The 27,621-nt window shown below is 43.5% G+C and overlaps 2 protein-coding genes and 1 long non-coding RNA gene across 5 annotated transcripts in view; 1 reads left to right on the top strand and 2 right to left on the bottom strand.

Moving 5' to 3' along the window:
• Positions 1-23,183, bottom strand: part of SLC37A3 (solute carrier family 37 member 3) — a 26,275-nt gene extending 3,092 nt beyond the window's left edge. The window contains exons 1-14 of one of the 2 annotated variants that reach the window (XM_071727416.1): positions 22,867-23,183; positions 19,388-19,563; positions 18,329-18,443; positions 15,685-15,777; positions 15,107-15,190; positions 13,761-13,906; positions 13,045-13,141; positions 12,194-12,278; positions 10,558-10,739; positions 6,503-6,644; positions 5,187-5,288; positions 3,230-3,277; positions 2,088-2,239; positions 290-355 (exon numbers count right to left, since the gene is read on the bottom strand). In XM_071727416.1, coding sequence (XP_071583517.1) covers positions 290-355; positions 2,088-2,239; positions 3,230-3,277; positions 5,187-5,288; positions 6,503-6,644; positions 10,558-10,739; positions 12,194-12,278; positions 13,045-13,141; positions 13,761-13,906; positions 15,107-15,190; positions 15,685-15,777; positions 18,329-18,443; positions 19,388-19,488 — 1,413 coding nt within the window. In that variant the 5' untranslated portion in view covers positions 19,489-19,563; positions 22,867-23,183. The other variant, XM_071727424.1, reaches the window with a different exon arrangement.
• RAB19 (RAB19, member RAS oncogene family) lies at positions 23,158-27,621 on the top strand. 2 transcript variants are annotated; one of them, XM_071727436.1, is made up of 4 exons: positions 23,158-23,503; positions 23,617-23,829; positions 24,638-24,821; positions 27,248-27,621. In XM_071727436.1, the coding sequence occupies exons 2-4, from the start codon at positions 23,635-23,637 to the stop codon at positions 27,511-27,513; spliced, it is 645 nt and encodes a 214-aa protein (XP_071583537.1). In that variant the 5' UTR covers positions 23,158-23,503; positions 23,617-23,634; the 3' UTR covers positions 27,514-27,621. The 2 variants fall into 2 exon arrangements, with proteins under 2 accessions (XP_071583537.1, XP_071583545.1); XM_071727444.1 differs by having other exon boundaries at positions 23,277-23,517.
• Positions 25,520-27,335, bottom strand: LOC139787992 (uncharacterized). The gene is made up of 2 exons (XR_011722746.1): positions 27,229-27,335; positions 25,520-25,726 (listed from the first exon to the last, which is right to left on the bottom strand). It is a non-coding gene; the product is annotated as an uncharacterized lncRNA (long non-coding RNA).

Raw genomic sequence — 27,621 nt, 5'->3', positions numbered from 1 at the left:
GAAAAAGTTCTGCTTTGGAAGTCGGTCAGGTGGTATAAGCTTTAGTAAATGCTCCCAAGTATTTTCAGGCAAGTATTTTTGTGCCCCTGCCACAGTTATCAGTTTCTGTTAGCCAATGGGACTTTAAAGGATCAAACAATTAATGCAGTTGATTTAGACTGTGATCAGAGTTCACAGCTGCTGCAGAAACACATTGCATGCCTAGGTCACCATTTTCAGGTTCTCACAAAAACTTACTAGTGCAAATTGAATTCTTTGACAAAGAATTTTAAGAAAGGAGAGTTCTTACCATTAGAATAAAGAAATAGAAAACCCACATCCATCCCAGGTTCTCCTGGATCAAAGACACTAGGTACTAAAAAGAAAGAAGGGAAAAAAATTATTCTTCAGACTGGGAAGCATGACTTTCAGGCATTATTCTTTCATTTTCTAGAATCTGTGGGCAATTAAGACTCCATACAGAGCTGATCACAAAACCTTCCAGCTGATCTTTTCGTGTCAGAAGAGATAACTCAGGACAGCAGCCTTTTTGCAGAAAACCCATTCTCAGCAAAGCAGGGACACCATCCCAAAGCTTTACAGTAACTCATAGCAGCACAAAGACAGAACAGAACTACAGTTTCAAAGGGTGACAAATTGACTGCGCTGAATACAAGGTTTTTGCACAGAACACTGGGACATAAGTGGATGTAAGTACTCTCAGAAGAACTAAAAGCTCTAGAATGGCTTATAAATTACACAGAACGGATTTTCAAGAGCTGTGCCACCACTAACTACTTAACCCTTCATTGCAGGCGAGACACTTGAGGCTACAGTCTGTTCTGAACTGTGTCCTGGTTCAATAGGACTACACAGGCTACAAAAGAAAATGTACTCCCTGTTAGCAGATTTATATTCAGATGCTGCACAAGAGCCTCCCTTCTTCACCACTGAGTATATTAGCACAAAACAGGATCTGAATTTCTAACACGTTCATTGTGCATTTGCTGTTATTCACACACCCCCAGAATGACATCATGGTTGTCTCTGCTGAAATAAATGCCATGTTAGAATGGGAGGCAGGTGGAATTTTTCAGCACTAAAGACCCAATTTTTATGATGACGTAAGTTTGAATGGCATCTGTGGGGGAAGACAGAAACACTCCAGACAATGTAAAAAGAACACTGAGAGCACCAGTGCACTTTCAGATGCCCACAAAGCACTTGTAATTTTCCATGTTTAGTGGAGCTAAGCAGCATCTTTACTACAAAACAGAGACTGAACGATTGTATTTATCAGTCAATCAATGCCAAGTACAAACCCAAATCCCTTTCCAGAAAAAAAAACTTGTATGACTTGCCTACATCCTTGGTATTTTACCAGCCCTAGAGGATGCCTGGAATAGAACTGGCTCTGATATTTCTAACAAATCCTCCCCAAAGGACCACTGATTTCTTCCACATAGTTAATGCTTGTATTTGAGAAGAAAGAACATCCCCAGTGGGCACACTCTCAGCTTCCTTTTCTGCAACAGTCTAGTTTTCAGACCTCTGGCAGAACACTGTAAGGACTATCAAGGCAAGTGGTGCTGGATTTACAAGGTGTAAAAGACATCCATAGATAAAAAGGGGAACCAGAAATAAGAGCAAATTTCAAATTGCTTTACAACCATTGTAACATTCATAATTGGTGCCCCAATTTTACTCGGTTATAAAGGTAAACTTTTCTGTAAGCAAAGGTTTTGCCATTACCTTTGAACAAAAAAAATCTCAAACTTCAAAATATTTTTACTTTTTGTGAGACTGACCTTTACCTGCTTTTTGGAGTTCCGATTATCAAAGTCTAAAATTCACTTGAATAATGAAAGTGCCATAAAATTAGCCCTCTGAATACTTCCCTTAGTTCTTAGTTGTATTGTTTCCAATGGAAGCTTAAAACATACCTGCTCTCTTGTATTTTTCTCAATAAATTACAAAACAACCCAACCAGACCCAAGTTGCTCTTTCTCTCCATGAAACCTTGGATTGAGGGACGAGCTCACATCTCCAACCACAACACAGCCTCTTTGCCTCCTTTCCTCAGAGCTGTTTTCCTTGGGTAGCCTCACCTGACCCACTGCAGCACCAATACTGCCAGTTCCATCCACAATTCCTGTGACTGTTGCCAGGGCTTCACTGCTGCCTCTCACCAGGTCCTGGCGCCCCAGGTCAGCAGAAATTGCAGAACTGATCATGTTGGAAGGGCCCCCGATGAAAAACCCTGAAAGTGTCAAGAAAACAGCCTTGATGCAAAACAAGCACGAGGACAGAATCTCAACAGGACATCTTCAAAGCACCTACTTCCTACCATGCAAAGCTCAGGAAAAGGGACAGTCTAGGGACAGTCATGACAAACTAATTGTAGATAGAAGTGTATCCTCACAACTGAGGCATCTGCTCGTGGCACATCTTGTGTAGTGCCTGAAGAACACACACAGAAAATGTCAACTATTACACTTTCATCCACCAGCAAAACTGAGGTGATTAGCTGTGGCACTCTGCAAGAAGCCAGGATCCACTAAACTGTATAGAAAAAAGCTACTTTTAAACATCATGCATATACAAACCCCCAGCATGAAGCAGATTTAGACACATTTCTGCTTTGGAGAAGTACACCCCCATGCTACAGCCTCAGTCTCCAGGGGTTCATGGAAGAGGATGGAAGAAAAAAAAAAACCAAAACAAAACAACATGACAGGCCAGAGAGTTCTGAAGTAGGAGCATTTGGAAAGAAAGGGTCTGTTCATGGAGGCTAATCTTAATTCCCTAACACAGCACAGTATGTCTGCTAGCACACAAAGCTTGGGACCTCTCACAGTACACAGGGCATTTGGAGTTCTGACAGACAAACACCCTCAAATGGGAGCTGCAGCTCATGACTTTGCCATATATCCACTCCCTCAGATACCAGATGGCTGCTAGGTACTTCAGCACAAATCTGCCCCCATGATACTGAGCCAAGGCAAACCCCTTTAGTTCCAAGCCATTATTCTATACAGTCTGTGTTCTATACCTCTCTCTGCAAGGCAGTTTTTCTACAGTTGTACTCCAAAAGTAACAGAAATTGGGCCTCAGCTTTCACACATTCTGCAAAACCAGCAGAAATGGCAGTGCACATAAATGTATCACAACCACCTGAGGCTGGGGTCACTGATTCTTTTGCCATGTATCAATAAATTTGCTAGCACAACAGTGGCATTTGATAAGATACCTGTAATTGCCATGATCACAGCGTTGATGGGCTTGCTGTTTGGAGAACCTGAAAAAGAGAGACCAAATGAGTATAAATAAGACAAATAAATTTGACAAAGCCTTTTTCTTTTTACTGAGGATCAGCAAACAGCATGCAAACATCCAGTTTGAACCATCTGTTCAGTTACCTAGTGACAACAGTAACTTCTATTTGATTAGATACCTCCACAGAGATTAGTCTTATTGCAAAGGCATTTAGAGACTTAAGAGACACAGAAGTTTCCTGAAAGCACTTAACAGTAGAAAAGTCACCTGTGCCATTAAAAGTTTGTGCCCTATTTCAATAAGAGATGTGCCTGGTTCTTGGTCCCAGGCCTTGTATTGCCTCTGTGACACAGCTTTCACTTACTCTCTTTGAAAATCCATTTGATTAGTAAGAGAAACCTCCTCCCTCTGTCTCTCTAGGGAAGTTAGATTCTAACTCAAACTCTCCCATCATAAAGTATCCAGCACCTGAATCACCTATTCCACTCATTCTTAAGTTTTCAAAATCTTTTTTAAAACACAGAGATTAGATCTGGAGGTAGCAATCCAGAAACTGCCTAAGAAAGCTGCCCAATAAAGTGAAAAATGCAAAAACCCACATCCTAATTCCTCCTTACAAAGCCACATTTGAGCATCTCCAGGTTCCACTTTTCTTTCCAGGAACAGCATCATAACATCTACATGCAGCTGGTTTCCCACTATAGCCCCTGGGTGCTTTTAGTCACTGTTTTCCCTGATATCTCATTTTCAGACACCCCCTGAATTTCTTACTCACCCAATCAATCTCGAGCCTACACACAGTCAGGTTTCCAGGTGTAAGCAAGTTGCAGGCTTCTTCACATATTCTTAGGCTATTATTACTCCTGTGTGCAACGTACTATGCACATAAAAAAGTTTCCTAGTTTGGCTGACAGGAATGATCACAGTGCAGTAACTTTGTATTGCCTGTCTGAGCCTTCTGTATCTGTCTGGACAGCAGGGCATTTGGAGTTAAGCACAAGACACCTGGACCTCTGGCTACTCTGCTATCCAGTACAAACTTCAAATCTCATCAGCAAGATATTTATATTTCCTTCCCATTTGCTTTTTAAAGTAATGAGTTAGCACAAGACCCTACAAAATGCCACCAAACCCAATCCTCACCATTTAATGATTATACCTTAGTGGTCTGACTTTGAGACAGCCTGAGTAAGCCAGCATGCTTCTGGAAGGCAGGAGTCCAGCTCAGGCACTGACTTCTGTCCACAAGTCTCTACAAAAGCCTGTCTGTACTGTCTGTACTCTCTCCCCATTTTGGAGAACACACAGAGAAATGAAATGACATCCCAGTGAGCTAAGCACTCCAATACCACAGGACACCAGGTCTGAAGACACAAAATTGTTGCCCTTAAAAAAGCTTCATGTATTTTTCATAGAAGTAAGATCTGCCTGTATCCTTCTATGCAGTTTTCCTGACAAGACTCCTTTTAATAGTCAGTCCCCCAGAGCCATAGCTACTATAAAAGTAGCAGAAACTCTTCAGTTTCATCACTTACAGAAGCAAAAGTGGTGAAGTCTAAGGCCTTCTTCCTCTCTATAATATACATATAAATATCACAGATCTGTTTCTACTCCCCTCTTGCTAAAGGGATGGGTCTTGAGACTTCCTGCTCTGCCAGTTGTGGTGTGGATAATATGACAATGCCTAAAACCTCACTGACACTGGAGAAGGATCCAGTACCATTGCTCACCAGTACAGGAAAATCCTCACTTCATTTACCAGAGTTCTTCTGTGTAGTGTCACACTTCGGGCAAAACAGACCAAAAGGCACCATCCTGACCCAGAAGCAGTTTTAAGACCAGAAAACATAACTAGAATGAGGCTGTGCTCTGTTTCTCTCTATGATGTAGTGAATGACCCCCTTATCATGGCACAGCAAAAGCATACTCACGGCTGTATCCAAAAAGGGAGCCTACAGCAAAGAGCAGGCTAATAGCTAGCACTGGGGCTCTCTTCTGTAACACATCAGAAATCAAGCCCTGGATGGTCCCCCCTGCAAAACAAAATAAATCATCATCAGGCTCAGGATGTTAACACCTTGAGCAAAACTCATTTCAGTGGGTGCAGTGGCCTCTTGCCTTATCAATACACATTCACTCTAAAATCCTGAAAACTGAGTCTCCTGCCCTTACTGCCATGGACAGAGATAGCAATAAACTTAAGTGGCTCAGACAGAGTAGGGAAAACTACTCATACTGCTTTCTCAGGAATTAATTACTTCTTTTTTTCAGGCACACAACTTGCCATTGCTCCTGTTTTGCTTTTTTTTTCCCTATTGCAGTTCTAGAATCACCACAACTCTGGATGTAAAATACCATCGTGGCTGGTTTCTTTATCAGAAAAGTGCAGGAAAAAGCAGTTCTTTTCACAGGAAAAGCACACAGACCTCTCATTCCCTGCTGTCTCATCTACTCAGGGCAGGTACAACCCTTTCAATTGCAATGAATGTTAATAACTGATAAAAACCACCTATATGTCATTGCTACCCCTGTAGAAACTGCTCTGCTAGTAAAAAACAGAATGTTTAGAAAGCCTAACATAGAAAGGGCCAGAGAGGCAAAAACACCTGACCCTGAACAGACCAAAACAAGGATGTCTATTCTAGGAAAGCTAACTGGACAAGGTAATAAAGCAGGAAACTGAGCACAGGAGAGTGGAAGTCTAAACACGTATACAATATGTTCCTTATTCTGAAGGAACAGAGTAAAATTTTACAGCCAGCAGAAACAAGTGTAATTACATTTTATTTCTGAACATAACACAGTTGTGCCTGCTCTGCTGAGATCTGCACTGAGTCTCTTCTCAAAAGTACAGAACATAAAGGACAGTACAGAACCCAGTAAATCCAAATATAAACTCTCTCTCAAGGGTACCTGTCAGAAAGAAAGTAGTGAGCAGCAGGGACACCATTTTGTACACAGCACTTCTCAAGAAGTCTCGGTGAGTAAAGAAAAATGTTCACTGGGGGTAAGGTCCAAGAATATGAAATTATAGTAAACTCTTTTGGGGACTGACATGCTCTGTGTTTTAGGGAAAAAAAACAAAACAAAACACCAAAACAGCCAAGCAGCTGAGCACATAAGTAGACTTTTCATATATTCAGCAAATAGATCTCATGAACATGACTGCTCTGAGCTGCATTTGCTGTCTTTCATTTTCCACTCTAGCAGGGCAACTGCAGTTGTCATCATTCACTTGCTCACTCACCTATGATTCCTCCCACATCATACCAGATCGAGAGCTGGTCAGCTTCTGCTTCTTTCCATCCAAAGTTATTGCTGAGGTAGAAGGGCAGCCAGAAGAAGAAGGAGTAATTCACCAGTTTCAAGCAGGCATAGGCCAAAGAGTACTGGAATAAAGAGAGGGCCAGCAAGCAGTTAGCATCTGAGAAATGCAACCAACATTCCTGCTTCTTCCCATAAAGTTCTGTATCCACCTAAAGCTTTAAATGGGAAGTGCTTCTGCATTGCATGTGAGAAGGTAGCATCATGACAGCTTAATGCTCACCATCAAAGGGAATCCAGGAATACAAAAAGTCACTGTCAAGGTTATTTTCTTTTTGCTGAATGTAATGGGTTAAAATACTTCCACTGTAATCTTGAGAGGAAATGACACCAGGGCTCTAAAAAAATTAAGGAAATTTAATTCCTCTTCCAAAGAGCAGGGAGCAACCACGTGAGATGAAACAAGCTTGACAGATCTGTGCATCATGCTGAGCAAATTTATGTGAGGTAATTCCTCTGTGCTGTCTTGTGCTGCTCAGAAGGCTCATTTGCTGACAGCACCAGAGAAGAGCATGCGTCATTCATAGTCCCCAGGCAGGTACTCAAGGACACAAGATGAAAAGTTTGGCCAAAGCTAAGCACATGCTTCCAAACCCAAAAGCTCAGACAATCTCCTGCTTTTGGCTGCTGAGCTCAAGTTCTCCCTAGCTAGCAGGAGATCATCTTTAGAGCTTTCACATGTGTGGCAAAGATTTGTTCTCTGGCCACGCAGAGGGATGAGTCACACTATTCCAGGAAGACCTCCTGATAAACACTGACAGGCAGTTCAAGGAACCCCTATTTGAAGAGGTAAGGAAGGATGAAGGTGGAAAATGTTAAAATCACAGCTTTTAAGACTGGATCTATATGTATAGGTACACACTTGTCTTTGAATTTCAAGAAGCAGATACTTAGATACAACTCCACAAGATCATCTATCCTGAATGTATATTTTAAAATAAGATATAATTAAATAGATATTTTAATGTGTATTATTAATGCTTTTCCACTCTTACAGGTCACAAACTACACTTGTAGTTTGTGATCACACTTGTAACACACAGAGATGTTTGGTAGAGTCCTCCTGCCTCACACTAGGAAAAGTGTAGTGTATGAAGTAACATTTATTACACCATGCCTAGAAACTGTCTACCAGATTGTCTGATTGATTAAACATTAAATTTCTACAGATTCAAGGAAAGATTTGTACTAAAATTCCTCTACCATATCACTCGGAAGGAGGAGAGAAAAACTACAGAAAAAATGTCAAGTAGTCTTTTTAGAATCCTGTCAAGGCTTTAGAAGTACTCTCAGGGTATGTTCTTTCACTGATCTCACATCTGAGCACTGATCTGATAAACTCTCAGATTGAGAGGTGTTCATGTTGCTGCATTAATGTACAGAACATGTCTTCAAAATCCCAAGTACAGAAACAGCACTGTCAGATGTACAGTACCTCCCTATGCTCTCGCCAATGAAAAAAAGGTCATGCATCAACAGAGGCAGCTTCCACCACTAAGAAATTTTGCCTAATGGCTCTTTGTACATCAGCCTGCTCTCAGCACCACCAAAACTGACCAATACAGCATTTAGTCATGTAAGGAAAGAACAGGTAAGTTTTATTTTGCCATCCCCTCAGCCAAGGTCTTAACAACAGAACTGTGGCTGCCCAGCACTCTACTGACAATCCAATGCATATTTTATGGATTTTGGGTTGCCTTAATCACAACAACCAGTCACTTTAGTCATTAAGGGCATCTGACAATACAGTCCATTCATTAGTTCTGTTTCAAGATCAAATCCAGCCAGTTAACTCTGTGTTACTGAGCCAGCAACTCTACCCCCATTCTTGTACTGGTTTTAATATTCAGGGGGCACACAGCCCACTGATATATAAAGTCCATGTTTTTCAAAGGCAGATTTATTTTTCAACACTGAACCAATTCCATGGATTGGGCAATACTGCTGATGTTGAATTACAAGCTCTCACACAACAGACAGGATGAGGACATGTGAAAAATGCATCACCAGGTCTTGCTTCCAGTAGTTCATTAAAAAACAAAAAGACCTACTTTGCCATGTTACATCATGCTGATTAAAACTTTTCAGGCCAGATTCCTGATTTAAGGCAACTGAAAAAAAAAACCGAACTGTTATGGCTTGGTAAACAGAGGTGGCAAGGACACAGTGTCCTTGGCAGTTTTGTTACAAAGTTTGAAAAAGTAAGGTAGCAAGTAAAAAAGGTGTGGGTCTGGGTGGAAAATCCCCAAGTGGGGGGAGCGTGCAAATATAACTTTTTTGTAGTAGCCAATCAGTAACTGATTCGTTGGCATAATTAACAGAAACAGTATAAATGGAACCCTGAACCCTCAGTAAAGTTGAAGCTTGTTTATCAATCACATTGATTGGCTACTTGTCTTCCCTCTTCCCTCCCGACACCAAACAAACCTAAACCCCAGTATTGGTGCCACAGAGTTGTGTGTGATGCTCAGCTAGCAGTGGGAATGCCCTCAGGTTAGGGCAGGTCAGCCACCTTACCAAGAAAGCACTACACAGCCACCTTGCTCATGGCCTGCCTTCTAAATTCAGCAGCCCCAAGTGCAGGATCTCTGCTGTCTCATTACATGCACTAAATGAAGCAGGAGTCCAGTGGGAAGAGCAACATGCAACCACATACCTGCACAGTATTATAATCTATGCACAAGGATAGCAGTACCAACACCAAGGTTTTAACAGCATAAGAAGTCAAATGTCAATCTTACAGCCTTCTGTGATGGCATGACTGGGTGGGTAGATGAGGGATGAGCAGGGGACATTCTCTACCTCAACTTGGGCAAGGCTTTTGACACTATCTCCCGTAACATCCTCAGAGATAATCTTAGGAAGTGTGGACAAGATAAGTGGACAGTGAGGTGGCTTAAAAACTGGCTGAATGGCAGAGCTCAGAGGGTTGTGATCAGCAGCACTGAGTCTAGCTGGAGGCCTGCAGCTAGTGGTATTCCCTAGTGGTCAGTACTACGTCCAGTCTCATTCAAAATATTCATTAATGACTTGGATGAAGGGACAGAGTGTATCCTAGAACACATCTCCTACAAAAATGTTGAGAATTGGGGTTATTCAGCCTGGAAAAGAAAAGACTCCAGGGAGACCTTGTAGTGGCCTACCAGTACCTGAAGGAGGCCTACAAGTGGGAGGCACTTCCTACAAGTGCGGGTATTGACACAAGAAGGGGTAATGGCTTTAAACTGGAAGAGAGTAAATTTAGTTTAGACATTAGGAAGAAATTCTTCAGTGAGGGTGGTTAAGATACTGTAAGAGGTTGCCCAGGGAAGCTGTGGATGCTCCATCCCTAGAAGTGCTCAAGGTCAGGCTGGATAGGGCTTTGAGCAACCTGGTCTAGCAGGAGGTGTCCCTGCCCATGCAGCGGGCTTAGAACTGGGTGATCTTGAAGGTCCCATCCAACCCAAACCACTCAATGATAGGCTGAGAGATCCATGTCTGTTTAGCCTGGAGAAGACTGAGAGGGCATCTTATCAATACCTCAAATTTATCTAAAGGGCAGGTGTCAAGAGGATGGGACCAGACTCTTTTTAGTGATGCCCAGTAACAGGACAAGGGGCAATGGGAACAAAATGGGAGACAGGACATTCCATCTGAATGTGAGCAAAAGCTTCTTTACTTTGAGGGTGACAAGGCACTGGAACAAGCTGCCCAGAAAGGTTGTGGAGTCTCCTCTGGAGACATTCAACACCCACCTGGACACCGTACTGTGCAGCCTGCTCTAGGTGAGTCAGCTTTAGCAGGGGGCTGGACCAGATGATGTCTGGAGGTCCCTTCCAACCCCTGCCATTCTATGATTCCATAGAATGTTAATACACATGGTCAGTGTATTAACAATTATGTCAGCAAACGCTGACAACACAAAAAGTCAGCTTTATGTTTAACAACATGTATCAGATCTCACTAAAAAAATAAAAATAAATAAATCTGTGTCCTCACCAGCACTACACCCGGAAGACAACAAGCTTGGAAAAACCCAATGGCCTTTGGCTGGTTGACAGTGTCACTTTCTTGACTGGAGTAATTCCTGTCGTCATCATCTGCGTCGTCATCGTCCATTAAAGGTCTGTTGGCATCTTCCTCCACACTGCCATCTTCATCTGCTCCAAGCTCAGGGAGGCCTAAGTTTCACAAGGGATATGCAACAGGAAAGAGCCCACAGTCTGCTCACCCTCTCCCCACTCTAAAGCTATGCTCTCTTCTTCTAAACAATTCTCTCTTCTAACAATTTCCTTACTCTCCCATACCTCCATCCTCCTTTGGCTTAGAAACTCTTCTAGATGGTGTTCTGCAGTGTCGCCAGTTTCTACCCTTTGTCTTCTAGCACTCTTGAAAGTATTCTGTCTGATCCTGGTGTCCGCTTTATCTGTTCTGAGTGTCTGGCCATTAGTTGGAAGACACAACAAATTAGTGCATTTCCCCCCTTATTTAGTGGTTGGGGTTCTGGGACCTGGCTCCTGGGTACCATTTCCCTTCAGCACAGAGGCTGAGAGTTACCGGTGACTCTCAGACAGATGCTGCCTGTTAACACCTCCATGGGAATGGAAACCTTCAGAACTTGCTGGGCTGCTGAGTACTCCTCTGAGCACTCTTTACAGCAGTGTTAGTGCTACCAGCTTTATAGACTTTGCAGGCACCTGGGAAACCTCCTCCACAGCTCTGTCAAAGCCCAAAAGTGTGTTTTGTTTCCCTGTTACACTTGCCTACCATCTTCTCAGAGAAGGACCATATCCAACCTGAGAGCTATTTAACAGGCCGCAGGAGATCTGCAGATGAAAATTACTTTCCCTTCCCACTGCACAGTTAAGACTCCTAATAGTTTCCCCTACAATTGCCAATTATCAGTTTGCCTACTGTTTCTTTTAAAAAAAACAAACTGATTTTCCAGATGAAGAAAAACTGATAATTAGATGCACCTTGATGGAGATGTTAGAGCCAGGCTGGTTTATTTTGTTTTTAAAATATCAAAGCCCTATACACATGGCACACTGTGCCATATGAGGAGCATCTGAGGGGACTGAGGTTCAGTCTGGAGAAGAGGAGGCTGAGAGAGACTTTATCACTCTCTACAACTACCTGAAAGGAGGTTGTAGTGAGGTGAGGGTTGGTCTCTTCTCCCTAGTAACCAACAGAACAAGAAAAAATGGATTCAAGTTGTGCCAGAGGAGGTTTAGATTAGATATTGGAAGAAACTTCTTCACTAAAAGGGTAAACACTGGAATAGGATGCCCAGGGAGGTGGCTGAATCACCACCCCTGGAGGTTTAAAGGACTTGTATATCTGGTGCTTAGGAATAGGGTTTAAGCACTGGACTTAGAGTAGAGTTAGGTTAATGGCTGGTAGTTGGGTTATGATTGGACTCAAAGTTCTCCAACCAGAACACTTCTGTGATTTGTGTGATCTTTGCGAGGAAAGCATTTGTTCCATTAAAAGACACTGAAGTGCAACACTATTTTACAAGAACCCTGAGGCTAAGTTCTGTCAGAATGAGAGGTACTTTTAGTACTACATGGAAAGCTGCAGATTTGTTTTCTGTGAAGGGACTGAAATAATACAGCAGCCCTCTTCTACTCACCCACTTCCTTTGGCGATGTCAGAAGCCCAAAGAAGACAACAACCCCTCCAGCAAACTGTACTGAGGCAGTCACCAAGAAAGCATACTGAAAATAAACAAATAAAAGATTGTTTTTAAAAAAACCTTTCAGTTGCTTTCTTTATGCTGTTTGCACTCCAACCTTGTCAGAGAGCAAACACAGCTACAACAACCCAGACTTTCCATAAAACTTGGAAACAAGTGACCTCTGCATCTCCTGAGCAGACTCAATTCTGTCTAAGCTAAAAGATCACATTGAAAGAGCTGGTTTAGGATACTGAGGTGACAGCAGTGAGGAAGAACCTCACCCAACACAACCACAGATCCAGCTGCATTGGAAGGGGCTGCTCAAAGAAGGCTCAAACACCAAATTTAGATCAGGTTGCTCATGGCTTTGTTCAATCGTGTCTTGAAATCCTCCTAAGCTAAATACTCAAGGCTCTGGCCCTTTGTTCCAATGCTTAACTAACTGTATAGTGAAACAGGTTTCCAAAAATCTAGTTGGAAGTCTCCCTGTTTCACTTTCTACCTACTGCTTTTTAGGTCTCTCACCGTGCAGCCCAGGAAAGAGTCTGGCTCAGATTTCTGAGCAATTTTCTCACAGGCTTTAGAAGGCTGCTATTTGGTATCCATCTCCAAAGTGACAAGCTCTGCTAGCATGTCATGTGCTGCAAGATGCACGGGTTCACTTACATTCCCTGTATTCATTTGCCTGCTTTGCCACATTACAGCAAAGTAGTGCCTGTTATCTCTCAGAGACAGCATAAGAAACTAATCTCCCATAACCCAATCAGACATGCAGTCCTAACTAGAAGCCAGATAACAAAACCCACCTCATAGCCATATTTGAGAACACAGGAGGCAAGGAATGCCCCAAGGATATTTCCCACAGATGCACAGGCACTCCAGAGTCCAAACACAAACCCTCTCCTGCAGAATGGAAAGGAAATGTTAAAAAGGCAATGTTTTGAGAGGGTGACATTAGGAACAACACAAAGTGAACTTTAAGTTATGAAAAAAGTTACAGCATTCTCCCACTCCACTTTGGAGACTCAACAATCACTTAAACCAAAACACAGAATAACTTGGGGATTCCAAATATATAAGCAAGGACTGTTCTATCCTGAAACACGTGGGTTACAGCACAGGTAAGCTGGCAACCACGGGGTTACAAGTTATGGCAACAGCTCATCTACAGTACCCCAAAGTTACTAAATTCAACCTAAATAAGGCAGTTTCCATTTGGTCTCTTTAGTGGCAAGCAGACAGAAACAGGTTTTCCAAGTGGCATGAAAAGTCAAATTCAGGCACTCTGCACTGAAGGACTTTTGAAGTTTGAACCTGTGCCTTTAACATACACAACTGTGTTCACACCAAGCTGTTCTGTCACTCCAGAAAAAAAACCAAAAAACGAAGAGATAAGGTAACAAGGCATATTCCATCCCTCATAATTCTGACTTAACAGTTGGCCTTTTTGATCTGAGACTTTCAGCTCAATCTGCTACTCAGCAGGTCAGATAAATGACTCACTGAAAAAAGCTCAACTTACCCAGCTTTTCCAAACCAATTGCCCATGACAGCAACCACACAGGGCCAACCAGTGGACTGCAGCAAGCCATTCACAACCCAGAGACAGCAGTAGAACCACTTGTTGTAGAAATGCAACCATTCTGTGAGCGTGCCAAAGAAGAATACCTAGAGAGGAGGGAAAAGAACCACCTAAAATAACAAAAGAAACCCTGAGGCTACTGCTGAAAGCCAGGCACGAGTGGCATCCTAAAGAAGAAATAACATGAGGGAGAAGGCTCCCCACAGGGGCCAGGCAAAAGGCAAGCCTGGCATTGTTTAAGAAACAGCTGAGAGTTAACAGCACCCTCTGCTGAGCCACCAGAGTGCTGGCTCCAGAGCCCAGACAGCTCCAGAGACAAATACGCCGTGGTAACACTTCCACTCCGAAAGACCTTTACCTTCATAAACAGCGCAGTTATAACAGGAGAGGAGAAGAAAGAGACAAATACTTTCAGTAGCAACACTAAAAAATACAGTAGCCTCTTAAGCTGCTATTGTACCGACATCCTAATCCACAGGGCTCTAAGCAAACAAAATCCTCAGCAGTCGTTTATCTTAACAAATGCAACATAAATACTACAGCCAGGTCTCAAATTACTAAGAGTTCTAACCCAAACTAGCCAAAATAAACATGCTCTGTGACACACTGTGCTCGATGCATGTTTGTGGCCATGTGTCTGCAGAACACAGTAGGCCCTAGTGGGGTTTGTAGCTCCCAAGTAAAAAGTACTCCACACATTTTACCACTACTTTAATAGCCAGAAAACCACAATGAGATAAAACAGATTCACACTGGTCTGCAGAGGCTTGAACTTGAAGAACCCTTTTGTTCTAAGTGGACATTCTTTTCTGACACATGCCCTCCCAGCAATTACAAAATAAGTACATGAATGCTTAGTTATCAGTGATAGCATGTTCTTTAGAAAAGGGAGCAAAGATTGCACTTGGAAGCAAAAGTGTTGATGACAACATATGCAGGCTAGGAGAACAGATATATTACAGAACAGTCTCAGAAAGTTCAAATACCCTAATTTTGTACAAAAGCTGTTCATCAAGTCTCTAGACAGTGCCTCAAACTTAGGAATTTCCTTCTGACACAGGATCCATAAATAGATATTTCAGGAAGAGGTGAGTCATCTAGAAGAGCTCTGTGCTCTAGACAATGCAACAACTCCAGGACAAAGTTTTACACACAGACTTTGAGATAGCTGAGGTAAATCTGCAGCTTAAGGGCAGATTCACTCTGAAACAAGAGCCTCTTCTCCCTTAAAGTAAAACCCTACCCAGAAACTGATTTCTAAATCACAGTAGTACATCCTCACTTACCACCAGAGCAGAGGAACACATGCCAAAGGACAAAACCCAGCGTAAATTCAGACGATCCCCAACTATGCCACTGACAAAGAGACCCTAAGAACAAAATACAGCATTAAATAAAGCCAAAAGATTTGCAGGTTATCTACAAGCATTAAGTAGAACAGTCAAGCTGATGCAAATGTTGCTGTTCTACCAATTCACAGTTTGATTCTTACCATTCCTTCTGCCACTAGAAAAATCTCTGCTTATAGTTAATTATATTTCTTGGTTTTAAAAAATTCAGCTAAGAATTCTAGGAGAGAGAGAGAGAGAGAGAACTAGCCTTCCCACCCACTGGTGACAGGGGTGTGAGAAATTCTGAAGTGACAGTATTTCTCTTGCACTTCTCAAGAAGTATCTTTGTATGAGTGACAGGCATGGGCAGAACTAACAGAAATGGAAAGTAAAAATCTGTTCCTGAACTGAGATTTTAACTGTATTAGCTCTAGGAAGTCCAAGAAGATCCTTTTAATCCCCTCCAAATGTGTGTGGTTAGATCTTATTGGGATGATCACAGAGATTAGCAGTTTTGTGTTACCTTTACTCACCATAGCATAAGAAAACAAAAAGATAGTGTCCAATGTTCCCAAGAAGAGAGTTGCTTCTTCTGCATTTGGAAATAAATGGCTGCTGTTCCAGAGCTACAGAGAGAAAATTTTAACAGGTAAACAGGGAGAAGCACGGCTCATTCTACTCTTTCTCAATGGAAACTTCAACTCCAAGGCAGAACAGCATCTGGCCCCAGCAACCTCCCATTCCTCCAACACTTAATCAAATCAAGAATAATTTCTGCAGAAGATAATGCCTGAGATGTCACCTGCCATTTTGTTTCACTTCTAAAGGGCAAGCTGGCCAACCAAAAGTGAAAAATGCTGTTTCTACCTGGATCAAGACAAATGACTGGCAAAACAAACCCTTCTTTCAACAAGCATGCAACTGTCAGCCTCTTACACAGAAACACTGACAAGCATCTTGGTTAATAATAGAGCAAAGGCACATTCTTGTTTATGTGCAGTGTCTCATTTGTACTTATCTTGCCATCTTCACTAAATGAATAATTCCCTTAAAATATTTGTGGCAGCAACCACAATGAGGAGTGACAGACCACAAATCGAAAAGAAAGAACACAAAAGGAACAAGGGGAAGAAACAGACTAGTTAGAAACTATGTACTCCAGTCACTAAGGTTATGTCTTGTGCTTACCCCGAGTTTCATTTTACTTCCAATACGATCAAGAAGAGAAAAAAAGACACAATCCAAAATAGGATTAGTGATACCAGTTGAAAATATCAAGCTTTGAAAGTGATTTAAAGAACAAATAAAGTTAATCAGGGTAAAGTTTTCTTCCCTCCCTGCCATGTTTCCAATAGGAAGCAAACAAATAAATCAAATCCCAACCTGACCTATGGATGCACCCAACTCAAGTCTTAGTTTTAATTTAATCAAGTTTCAGTTTAGGCTACCTCTTCAGGAGAACATCCTGCACAGACAACAATAATTACACATCCCCTTAGTTAAAAAGATGCAACACTGGTAAGACCTATTCATGCAACTTCTGCTTATATCTCATATGCCCAAGAAAATTCATAAATTCCTTGAAAAATAGTTTTTGCCACTTGAGGCCACTAATACCTACTTATGCCAGTAGCTTTCAATTTTTAACCAGAGATCCCTGGAGGTCCACAAGCTATTAAGAGTCTTAGAAGGATAGCAAATCAAATCTTTTGTAATTAGGCTTAAATTCATTAAATGACCCCTGCAGAATTACCACATCCTTAAAGGCTGACAAGTATAGATTTAAGCTGTCCTTCTAATAAAATCATAGTAGGGTCCACTCACAAAACAATTGCAAAATGTTTTTTTATATTCAAGAAAAAATATTCACAAGTATAAAAATAAAGAACAACTGTAATTAACTGTAATTAAAAAGATATAGTAAAGTTTAAAACTGAAAGCACTTAATGACTTGTCTGTCCATGTCCATTAACTGTTAACTGACATAACCTAAATTAATACCAAATGCATGTTTTTGGTCATTTTGTTTGATCAGACACAAACTCCTCAACATGCAGCAAACACTAAATCACCTATATATATATATATATATCTATATAAATCTTTTAAAAATATAGCAAAACAGCTTCCAAAATAAACTAGTAGTTTGAATATCAATTAAGTAAATATAAGCACCCAGTAGTTCATTTTAGTATCCCCAAGATGCTCTCTCTGTGTTGCCACACTATGAAATCTTGAACATATTACAGGCCAAACTTACTGTTTTCACTCATCACAGAAAAAAAAAAAAACAAAAAAAGCCCAACAAACCAACAAGCAGCATTTATCACCCCCTCAGTCAAGCATTCAAATAACAAAGGATTTTTAATGCAGACAACACCCAAGCAACTGACTTGGAACTCCCTGGACTAATAGATCTCATGGTTTGTGACCAAGCTATTAATATAAGATTTCTGCCACTTCTCAAAACTGTCAGGACAAGGCACTCACTGTTAAAAACAACCATGCTCCTTAAAGAGGTAGGAGGTGGTTCCTGCATTCCCACTTGTGAGATGCAAGCAGTACACAACTTCCTTTTCTGTGAGCAGAAACAGCCAAAACTCCCACTGCTTTTGCAGGGGCTGCGATTTTACAGACAAGGGGTGCTGAATGTTCAGCAATCTTGGAAATCAGACCTTTTAGATGCAAGATAATATCATTCTTCAGTATCAATTTAGGATAAGTAGCTAGCACTTTCAGATAGTTTTCTTTTCTACTTTGGCTGTATATTTAACATGGTGGCAGCAGCAGAAAAAGCCACAGCCAGGGTTTTATAGATATCTCTGTAAACCCATTAACTGCTCTCATTTATTACCTCTTAACACTTCAGTGGTAGGGTCCCTCTTTCCCCCTCCTCCTTCACCTCTGTGCTGCTGCCTCCTACACAGTCTCCTCTGTGGTCCCCATTTCCATTGGAACAGTGTAACTTTTCAAGAAGTTTTTCTGTGGGGACCACTAGGAAAGATTTCACCATCACCTCATGAATCAGAAAACAACAGTTCAGACACCTTAAGTTCCTGCTCACATTCCAAGAAGTGCCCCTGATGGACACTTACAGGAGTCTCTCCTGCACCACAGGTTCAGCACACTGGAAGTTACCCATCTTTCTTTGCACTTGCCTATTCCTTGTGTCCTTACCTCATATGGCCGGAGCTCAGGGGCTGTGTTGTTCAGGCAGGAGGGAGTCCACTGGCTGGAAATGCTGACTTTGACATTACTGAATGTCTTCCTGGAAGCATGGAGCAGGGAGTAGCTGCCAGAAAATACATGAGCACAGGTTGACCAAATCTTCTATGTGGGTCAAGTGGGAAAGCATGGAACTCAAAATACAGAGACATGCTGTCTGAGCAAGCAGCACAGCAGAGGACTGGCAGTTTTGGAGATAGCCAGCAGCAGGGACACCCAGTCTATGGGTAGACACAGGGATTTTAGTGGACAGTTGTGAAACAGGGTCTTGGACTGCAAAGGACTTCCTCTTTTTTCAAAAGAGGAAGTGACTGTGTAAGAACAATTAGGTACCTTAGAAAGAAAACAAAACAAAGACTGGAAAAAAAAAAGAAAAAAGAGAGAAAAGAGAAGATGCACTCATCTGGCTCATCCACTACTACAAGTACTCTTCCTGAGATAAACTAGGTCTCAGTGGCACTACTGCTGTGAAGATCAAAGGTGAAGTTTGTAAGAGGAGGCAAGCTTTCAACAAACCAATCTAGTAGACCTTCAGATCTGAAGCAGTGACCTCTTTGTTGCAGAGGCCTGTCCACTGTCTGCAAACAGCATTTTCAGAGGAGAAGACAACCCCAGAAGCAACAACAGTATGTTCCATCAGTCAGGACAGGCATTAAATGAGTTCTGAGCATCAGAAGGTTTGCTTTCTTCCTTCTTTCAGCTAGTTGCTCCCCACACCCACTCACATCCACCCTTCTGCAACAAACTGCTGCCAGCCTGGCACTGTCAGCTTCACCTTTGGTGCAGTTCCCGTTTCCAGTTTCCCGCTTCCCCAGGGGCACAGCACACTTAGCTCCACTACTGCATGCCTCCCAGACCAGTTAGACTATCTTTTAAATTTGTTTCCAAGGCGGCTCACACCCAAAGTTTAAGATTATTTTCCTACCTTCATTCTCATTCTTCAGGTATGCCCTCACCTCTCGAAATTCAGCAAAATGAACACTTCTCTATGTAAAGATACACTCAACCTACCTGAAGAAGGTCAGCAGGAACACAACAATATGATGGTGGGTGCAATGGGACACAAGGCCTCTGTCTGCAGACTGCCTCCGTAAGCTTCCAGGCAAAGCCATCCTCCTGGCAGCCCTATCCCTGCTCCTGCCCTTAGCCACAAAGGCTGGATTGCACTTAGGTCATTTTTCTTCTCACTTAAACAGAAGAAGGTGGGAAGGGAAGAAAAAAGAAAGCATATTTGAATTAGAACACATGTATAAAATACAGCTGTGTTCCCCAAACAACTGGAATTCAGCAGGAACAACTCTGTCATTCCTTCCCAATTTGTTTCACAGTGCTACCCATCTCATCACATGTACGTTCCTTGACACCTTCTATGCACCAAAATGTCTTTCTGCTCCAATTTTCTCAGTACCCCCATGGTTATCCTGCACCACACTTTTTTGCTCCCCTTCTAGCTTCCTCAGGACCATCACCAAAAGAATTCCCCCATGATCTACCAACTTCCAGTGTTCCCATGTTAAAGACCATTCTGCACCTTTTACACACACAGTGCATTACAGAGTGGTCATAAATAAACTTTCCACTGCTACCTCGCTGGCTATAGACTGGCAAGTCAGTCAAGAGAGCAGCATTTGGTGAGCTGTGGGGAATGGTTTTGAATCTAATTGCCTCTTTAAGATGCATTTGAAAGAATATACCCAAGAGTGGACTCGCACAGCAGGAAAAAGGAAAGTTACTGTGAGGGCAGTGTTGAAATCCTATTCGTTCTCAAATTCCATCTGTCACTACCTCATTAGTACAGCATGTGGCAAGTCATGCTTCCCTGTCTCTCCCTGCAGGGCATGGGTGACATCCGCCTAAACTTCTAGGTACCAGATGTTACCAGCACTGAGGAAAAGCTGCCACAGACACACAGCTTCTGAGTGCTGGCTCACACCACACTGCTCCCTTCCCTCAGCTGTGCTGGTGTGGCTGAGGGGCCGTTTCTGCAAGCAGAGTCCAGAGAACAAGACTGCTGGGCAGCCAGGTGGCAACTGAATCTCTCCACGCCTCCCTTTTGTTTTCTTGGTAGAGATCTTTCCAGCCAGACTTCTGTGCCACAGCTCACAAAGCAGCTGCACAAGCACTGGTGTCTGTGCAATTGAGAGAGCAGTGCAGAGAAAGATGTGCTGTGTAATGATGCTGCAAAACTTGATTCTGTTCACACCAGCTGGCTTGAGACACCTTCAAGAGACATTTATACCCCACACACATCCTGAGCACCAAGACGTAAAATAACCCACCACCTATGCCCCCCCAAAGAATCAGGACTTAAATGAGACAAAACACAATGCCTCTGTGTTCTTTCATATCCACAGGTGTTTTCTGTAAGGATTTGCAAATCTAGCAGAAGACTTAAAGTTCAGCTTCATAACCTCACTTGGAGAAATTGGAAGTCATTGTCCAGGATCTCTCATCCAAATTCCTGGCTCCTGCTGAAAAGAAAGTATTTCACCAAGACTCTGTTCTTCCTTCAAATAACTTTTACAGGTTTCATCAAGACAACTTTTACTGTAAGAACTTTCCTGGCCTCTCAATGATGATGTGTACCTGACCAACAAAGAGATGCTGATTAACCAGCACAGAAAACAAAGCCATACCTGCCCTCCAAAACAGCGTATGGTCCTTCTGACTAACAGGAACTCAGCTATTACACCTGTGAGGCACTGGAGTCACGTTTGCCCTCACCATATTTAAACATCTCCTTTCTCATCCAGGACAAACACTGTCTATACAAGTCTATACAAGATCTGAGACTGTCTGCATCTATTCAGCCCAGCTGCAGCTGAGCCACACTCCCATTTGTGCAGCTAGGACAGCCTGTCCAGGTTTGACAGCACCTTCTAGCAGGGATATGATTCTAGACTGCTTGGGTTCACCTGCAGTTGGAGGTGTGGGAAGGAGAGGCTATCCCTGCAAGAGGCACCTTCACAATTGTGTACCCTTGACACGACCTCCACCTAAGGCCCCAGACCATTTCTCAGTGTCAGTGAATGAAATCTCAGCACACACACAAATTTCACTCAGTTCTACTCTCTTTCAGGCTGAGGTAAAACCGCTCAGGGCTTCCCTCCACTCAAGCTGCATGAAGAAAAGGAACCCAAGGCACTCCAGTTTCCCAGACCCATCCATGGTCCTCACAGACCTGTGAAAGATACACACAAGAGCTTCTTCTCCTGCCCTGCCTTTCCCCAGCCAAGGAAATGGCAGATAACAGAGTTCTCCGAAGGAAAGCAAAACCCTACCAGTTGTGCAACCCTGTGGGAGAAGTTCCTTCCTCGGGTAATCAGTTCACAGACTGAAGCACGAGATTTACTACTTGCTTCATGTCAGCATATGCAAACATACATCTTGTTTGTCCAAGATACTGAGTCTTTTTAAAGCTAAGACCTGGTCTTGACCTTAAAGTGACTTATTTTTTTAAACAGCATTTACTACTGAAATTATCTGTTCTTCAGAGCTTTTAAACCTCAGCTACTTTTCTAGAAGACCTTCTGGCACAGGACAACACTTTTCACTTATTTACAGCATAAAAATGACTATGAAAGACTCTGCTTTTTGGTTTTTATTTTACATTCTCCATCCTGTCCTTTTTACATTCAAAATCAGCATTCTCCCTAGGCTAGAAGAGTACATAACTGCGAGTTCATCCTTCGAAATTAGTCTTCTAATTATTCTAAGAATGCCACATTAAAATTGTAACAAAAACCAGGAAGCAGGAAAAACCACAGAACTTGAGGCAATGAAGCATAAACCTTTTAAGAAAGGAAGAGGGTTTCTTTTAGTGTGCTTGACTGCCTTGTCTGCTTGTTCAGCACTGTTTACCTTCAGCTAACCGATATTTAGAATAAGCTTTTGTTAAGCTTTTTGCCTTCTCCCTTATCCATTCCCTTAAGTTCAAAATAAACTTCCTTAATACCACCCTGCCGCCTATCCAAAGCCGGCAGGAAAAAACAGAATTAACATTCCTGGGACTTCCTAAGCGCCACGAAAACAATTTAAAAAATAAAACAAAACACACACACACACAAAAGCAAACCAAACCAACCAACCAACCAAAACAAAACAAAAAAAAAAACAAAAAAACAAAAAAACAACAACCAAAAAAACCCCACAAAAACAAAACAAAAAACCCAACCACAAACCAAACCCAACACACTCTCTCATGCCACCTTTATAAACCGACAGGAAAAATCAGAGGTACAAACCCAGACGGCGCCCTCGCATCCACCCACCGCCAGCGCACCGCCCGTGCCCCCGAGAGGGGATGCTGCCCGGGAGGAAAAGGAGCTCCTCCGAGCACCGACTCGGTCCCAGCAGTCACGCCTGATGCGGAGGTGACAGACTGACCGGCGAACCCCCCGCTAACCCAGCTCCAGCGGCAGAGAGATGGGCCGACCAGCCCGGCCCGGCCCGGCTGACAGGCCGCGGTCCCGCGGGCGGTTCCCACTCACCTGAGGCGGGATGAGACGCCGGCTCCCCTGCTCCGCCCTGCGGCTGGGCCGGGCCAGGCCGGGCGGGCCGGTTACGCTACTGTAAGGGCCCAGGCAGTGAGTGAGGACGCGGCTCTCTCCTCTCAGCAAGACCCCACACGGGTCCCGGCGATGATAGCCCAGCGGCCACGTCCTTAGCGGGACAGGGCGGGGAGCAGAGCGCAGGAAGCAGCGCACAGACTGACCCCGCCACAACCATGAACCCACCGCGGCCACCACGCAACCACAGCCACTACGCCACCGCCCACCCCGCGCCCCCTTCCCCGCCCCGGGGGAAACCTCCCGCTCCCCCTGCACGGCCCTCAGGAAGCCATGGGGAGGAGGCTCTTCCGGCGGGAGGGCTCCGCAGCACGACGGGAGTTGTAGTCCGTCCCCTGCCCTAGCCAGGCAGGGCCCTCCAGCTCTGCCCCGCAGCGCGCCGGGCCTCCTACCCGCCTCCCCCCTAGCAGGGGGCGGGGAGGCAGCGGGGCTGACAGCGTTCCCCCAGCTGAGCCGGCGGGGCAGGGCGGGCGGAGGAAAAGGAGGAGGAGGACTACATTTCCCGCCGGCCTCGAAAGGGCCGGGGCGGGTACAAAGCGGGCGCTACCTGTCCCGGCAGGTGAGCGCCAACAGGTGAGCGAGCGGCTGGGGGGGAAGGGGGGCTCCTTCCTCTGGGAGCTGGGCCAGGGCGGCTCCTCCTACTCCTCCTCTTGCACTTCACCCCTGCCGCAGGCCCGCCTGGGAGCCGCGATGCCTTTCCCCAGCTCCGGGGCGGACGATGCCTTCGACTACCTCTTCAAGATCATCCTGATCGGGGACTCCAACGTGGGGAAGACGTGCGTGGTGCACCGCTTCAAGACGGGGCAGTACCACGAGAAGCAGCAGAACACCATCGGCGTCGACTTCACCGTCCGCTCGATGGATATTGACGGCAAGAAAGTCAAGGTCGGTGGCCAACACCCCCAGCACCCCCACTTCCATGTCGTGACCCCCTTCCCCTTGGGGGGGTTGGTGGGGTGCCCAGTGTCTCCTGCTCCGTCCCGCTGAAGGCAGCAGGCAAAAGGCGCTGCCTTTCCGACCGGGGGTGTTGTCGAGGAGAGCTCTCCGCCAGGAGGATGCCCTGGGGAAGCAGTCACCCTCATTTAGGGACGTAATCGTTGTCGTGGCTCCTCTGGATCTGTAAGTGGAGGGGAAGGGGGAAGGTATCCCTTCCTTCCTTCAGAGATGAGGGGCCTCGGGCTGGGGCACCGAGGTGGCAAAAGTCTCTAGTTTGCAAAGGCTCTGCTTTGATGTGTGCTTGATCTGAGGGGAGATGGAAACTAGCAATAAAAACACCAGAAATGATTGCTAGGTGGAGCTTGCCTCTGCCTGCAGATGAAAGTTCAGGTGCCTGCCCTTTATATAGCTTTGCTCTACCTGGCTCTGTATCAGGGCTTCTTGGCTCTCCCTTTACTGTGTGAAAAGGCTGTACTGCTCTAGTACATTAGTACAGTTGAAACTGGGTTTCTTGCCCTTTTTGCAACGCTGGGTTTACTCTTTCAGCTTGCTCTTTGTTCCTTGTGGATTGTCTTTATAGACATGTAAATGTCTTCTGATCTAGAGAGGGCAAAGCCAGGCTGTAGGTATAGTGGAGTGAGCTGGGATGAGTCTAGCTGCCTTATAGGCAAGGGGTTTCAAAAGCATAGATGCTGATAGCAAACAATTAGGAAGTGGCATTTGCTGGTCTTTTCAACTACTCTCCTTTCTTTTACAGATTCAAGTGTGGGACACAGCTGGTCAAGAACGCTTCCGGACAATAACCCAGTCTTATTACAGGAGTGCCCATGGGGCCATCCTTGCCTATGACCTTACTAGGAGGTCCACATTTGAATCAATTCCTCACTGGATTCACGAAATTGAAAAGTATGGTGCTGCAAACTTGGTCATGATGTTAATTGGTAGGAAACTAATTTAAAATATTATGTTGTATAGCTTTTCTATTCGTGTATAAAACCCTCTTCACTTAAGAGTGCCCCACTACTTAAGGCATCTGTAAATTATGAGTTAAAGAAGAATGCAGTTGTAATTAAAATAGAACAGAAATTGCTATCACTTTGACCTAAGCTTAAAAAATTAGGAAAGTCCCATCCTGCTTCTGACACGACTAAGCTCACTGAATGTAGTCAAACCTTTTCACTTATTCCTTTACTGCTGAAATAATGCAAAAAAACTTTGTGCTAGTCTAGCAAGCAGGGACAGCCTTACTGAGGTTAGAATTGCAGTAAGTCTGGTCCTTTACTCCTGATGCACAGGAATTTAGTGGCTCGGTAATTCAAGACAAAGTGAAACGCACAAAGCAACACAACTCTTTGTTCTCATCTTTCCTCTCTGCTCTTTTGATATGCCTGGACATTGCTCAGTAATGGGACTCCCATCAGGTAAGACAGTAGATGGGAACATGGCTTTTACAGAGCACAAAGTAGTCTGCTTGCATTCTTCCAGGTGTATCCCATTAGCATTCAAGAAGCTTTGCCTCTCAAAGAAAGAAATGGGTAAAAATTTCTGAGAATGGGTCTGGTAGGAAGCCGTGTGCTTCTCTCTCTTTGTGTTTCAGGCTGTTAATTGCTCTTTCCTCCCTAAGAAATGAGAACTGGTGTAGCAGAATGACAGACCTTTTATTTACATTCCACTGCCTCTGCCTGTTGCACTCTGGCGTTGTGCTGAGATGCACACAGCAGCCCAAACCGGCTCTTGGGGACAGACATTGCTGAGTCCCACAGCGTGGCAGGGCAAGGGACCTAAACTTCTGCTTGTGCTCCCAGCAAATTCCTTACTTCTGCCATGGTGGCTCTTCCTGCTCCTCCTTTGAAGAAACAAACAAATTCTGACCTGCATGTAACTGCAGTGCTTGGGATGAGTAAAGAGGGAGGGGGTGCAAATCACTGAGGTAGTGATACCACAGGAAGCTGTGGTAGAGTTTTCCCAGCTTTTATGAATCTAAAGAATGACTGGTGGGTGTGTGGGGTTTTTTTTGTTTTGTTTTTAAAAAGTTCTGAAATTTAGTAAAAATAAAGCTTTTGTCAAGGGTCCAGCTCAGTGCTTACTTCCAAAGCTGGTGCTCTTTGCTTTACTTACTTTCAGAGGAAGTCTTTGTACATTTAATTACGTGTAGTCCAGTTATACCCCTTTCTGTCATGAAGTTAAGGTTAAATAAATTTGCCTTTCCTGTCTGGAACCAAAGAGCAAGGGTAGTTTGGGGTGGTTTGTTTTTTCCTTATCATTTCAGAAAAAAATTGGAAAGGACTTTTAGGGAGGGGAGATGGCTTTTATAAGCTTCAAATTCAAGATCTGAATTTGATGCAAATTTGCCTTGAAGCTAGGAATGTGGACTTTAGCTATGTAATGGATGTGCCAGACCTGATGATAATCCCAATTTCAATTACTTAAAATACCTTTGTATATTTATCTGAGGTGTTTCATTACTTCTTACAGATTTTGACTATACAGCTTTTAGTAAGTTTATACTTAAGTTTCCACACATAGAGATTACATTTTAAGCATCAAGGTAGCTGGTGTGAATTCTTTTTTGACATTAGCATAACATGATTCTCTTATATAAATAGGTCATGCTAAAATCTGATTAAGAGTTGAGCAGGTTCTTCCTGGGTTTTGGTGGGGTTTTTGGAGAAGATCATAAAATCTTAGAATGTCAAGTTGGAAAGGACCTCATCATCTGGTTCAGCTCTTCTGATATTATTGTTTATATGCTATGTCTCAGCACCCCACTGAGCTGAGACTAAACTGAGATCTGCTTGTGACTAGCAACATTCTTCTAGATCTTTAGAGCTGAGCATCCACTTTGAAATGTGTCCAAGTAGCTGTCAAGACAATTAATAGCATAACATGTGGCTTCCACTGAAGGTGGAATAAAACAATGCCACATTGCTTAAGTTTACTGTGTGTAATCACTATAGCTCCAAGATATTGAAGTTGGTTGGTTTTGGTTTTTTATATTTGATCTAAAAGCTACCTAATGTTTAAGAACACTAAGGAAAGGGACCAACAGTTGCTTCCAAATAATCCTCTAGCACTACTGCCAACAAGTAAATGGATGAGCATGGGGTTTTGGGTTTTTTTTGGCTGGTTGGTTGCTGCTGGTGTAGGTTTGTTTGTTGTGGGTTGATTTTTTTTTTTTAAGTCACTCGGTATCATATGGTTAGCTGCAGTTTTGCTCTACATTTTTAAGACTCTGACACATCTTGTTTTTCCAGTAACTCTTATTCCTAACAATGTTATTAACAAAATTCAATCAATGTATTGCATTTTAAAGATTTCTTTGAGAGAGAGACTATGTTATTGAATTACCTGTTTGCCTTCTTTTAAGGGAACAAATCAGATTCACTGGATAAACGCCAAGTCCTGTTTGAAGATGCCTGCACACTGGCAGAGAAGCATGGTCTCTTAGCTGTTCTGGAGACATCAGCAAAAGCAGCTCAAAACATAGAAGAGGTCTTCACATTAATGACTAAGGAGCTGATAGCCCGAAATACCTTACAGCTTCATGGAGAGAACCCTCCAAACAGCATCTATCTTGATTCCAGGCCGGTGATTGCCAGTCCAAGTGTGGAGAAGACTCAGTGCACCTGCTGAAGAGAGCTTGCAGGAAGAACTTGGAAATCATCATTCTCCTGGGGCTGTGTGACTTAATTTTATTCAACTGATGACAGTGTGCTATGTGGCCTGAAGCCATGGCTCTGA

This window comes from Heliangelus exortis, chromosome 1, assembly GCF_036169615.1.
Source record: "Heliangelus exortis chromosome 1, bHelExo1.hap1, whole genome shotgun sequence".
Lineage (NCBI taxonomy): Eukaryota > Metazoa > Chordata > Aves > Apodiformes > Trochilidae > Heliangelus > Heliangelus exortis.
Note: the sequence above shows the minus strand (reverse complement) of the source record. Positions and strands in the feature narration are given on the sequence as shown.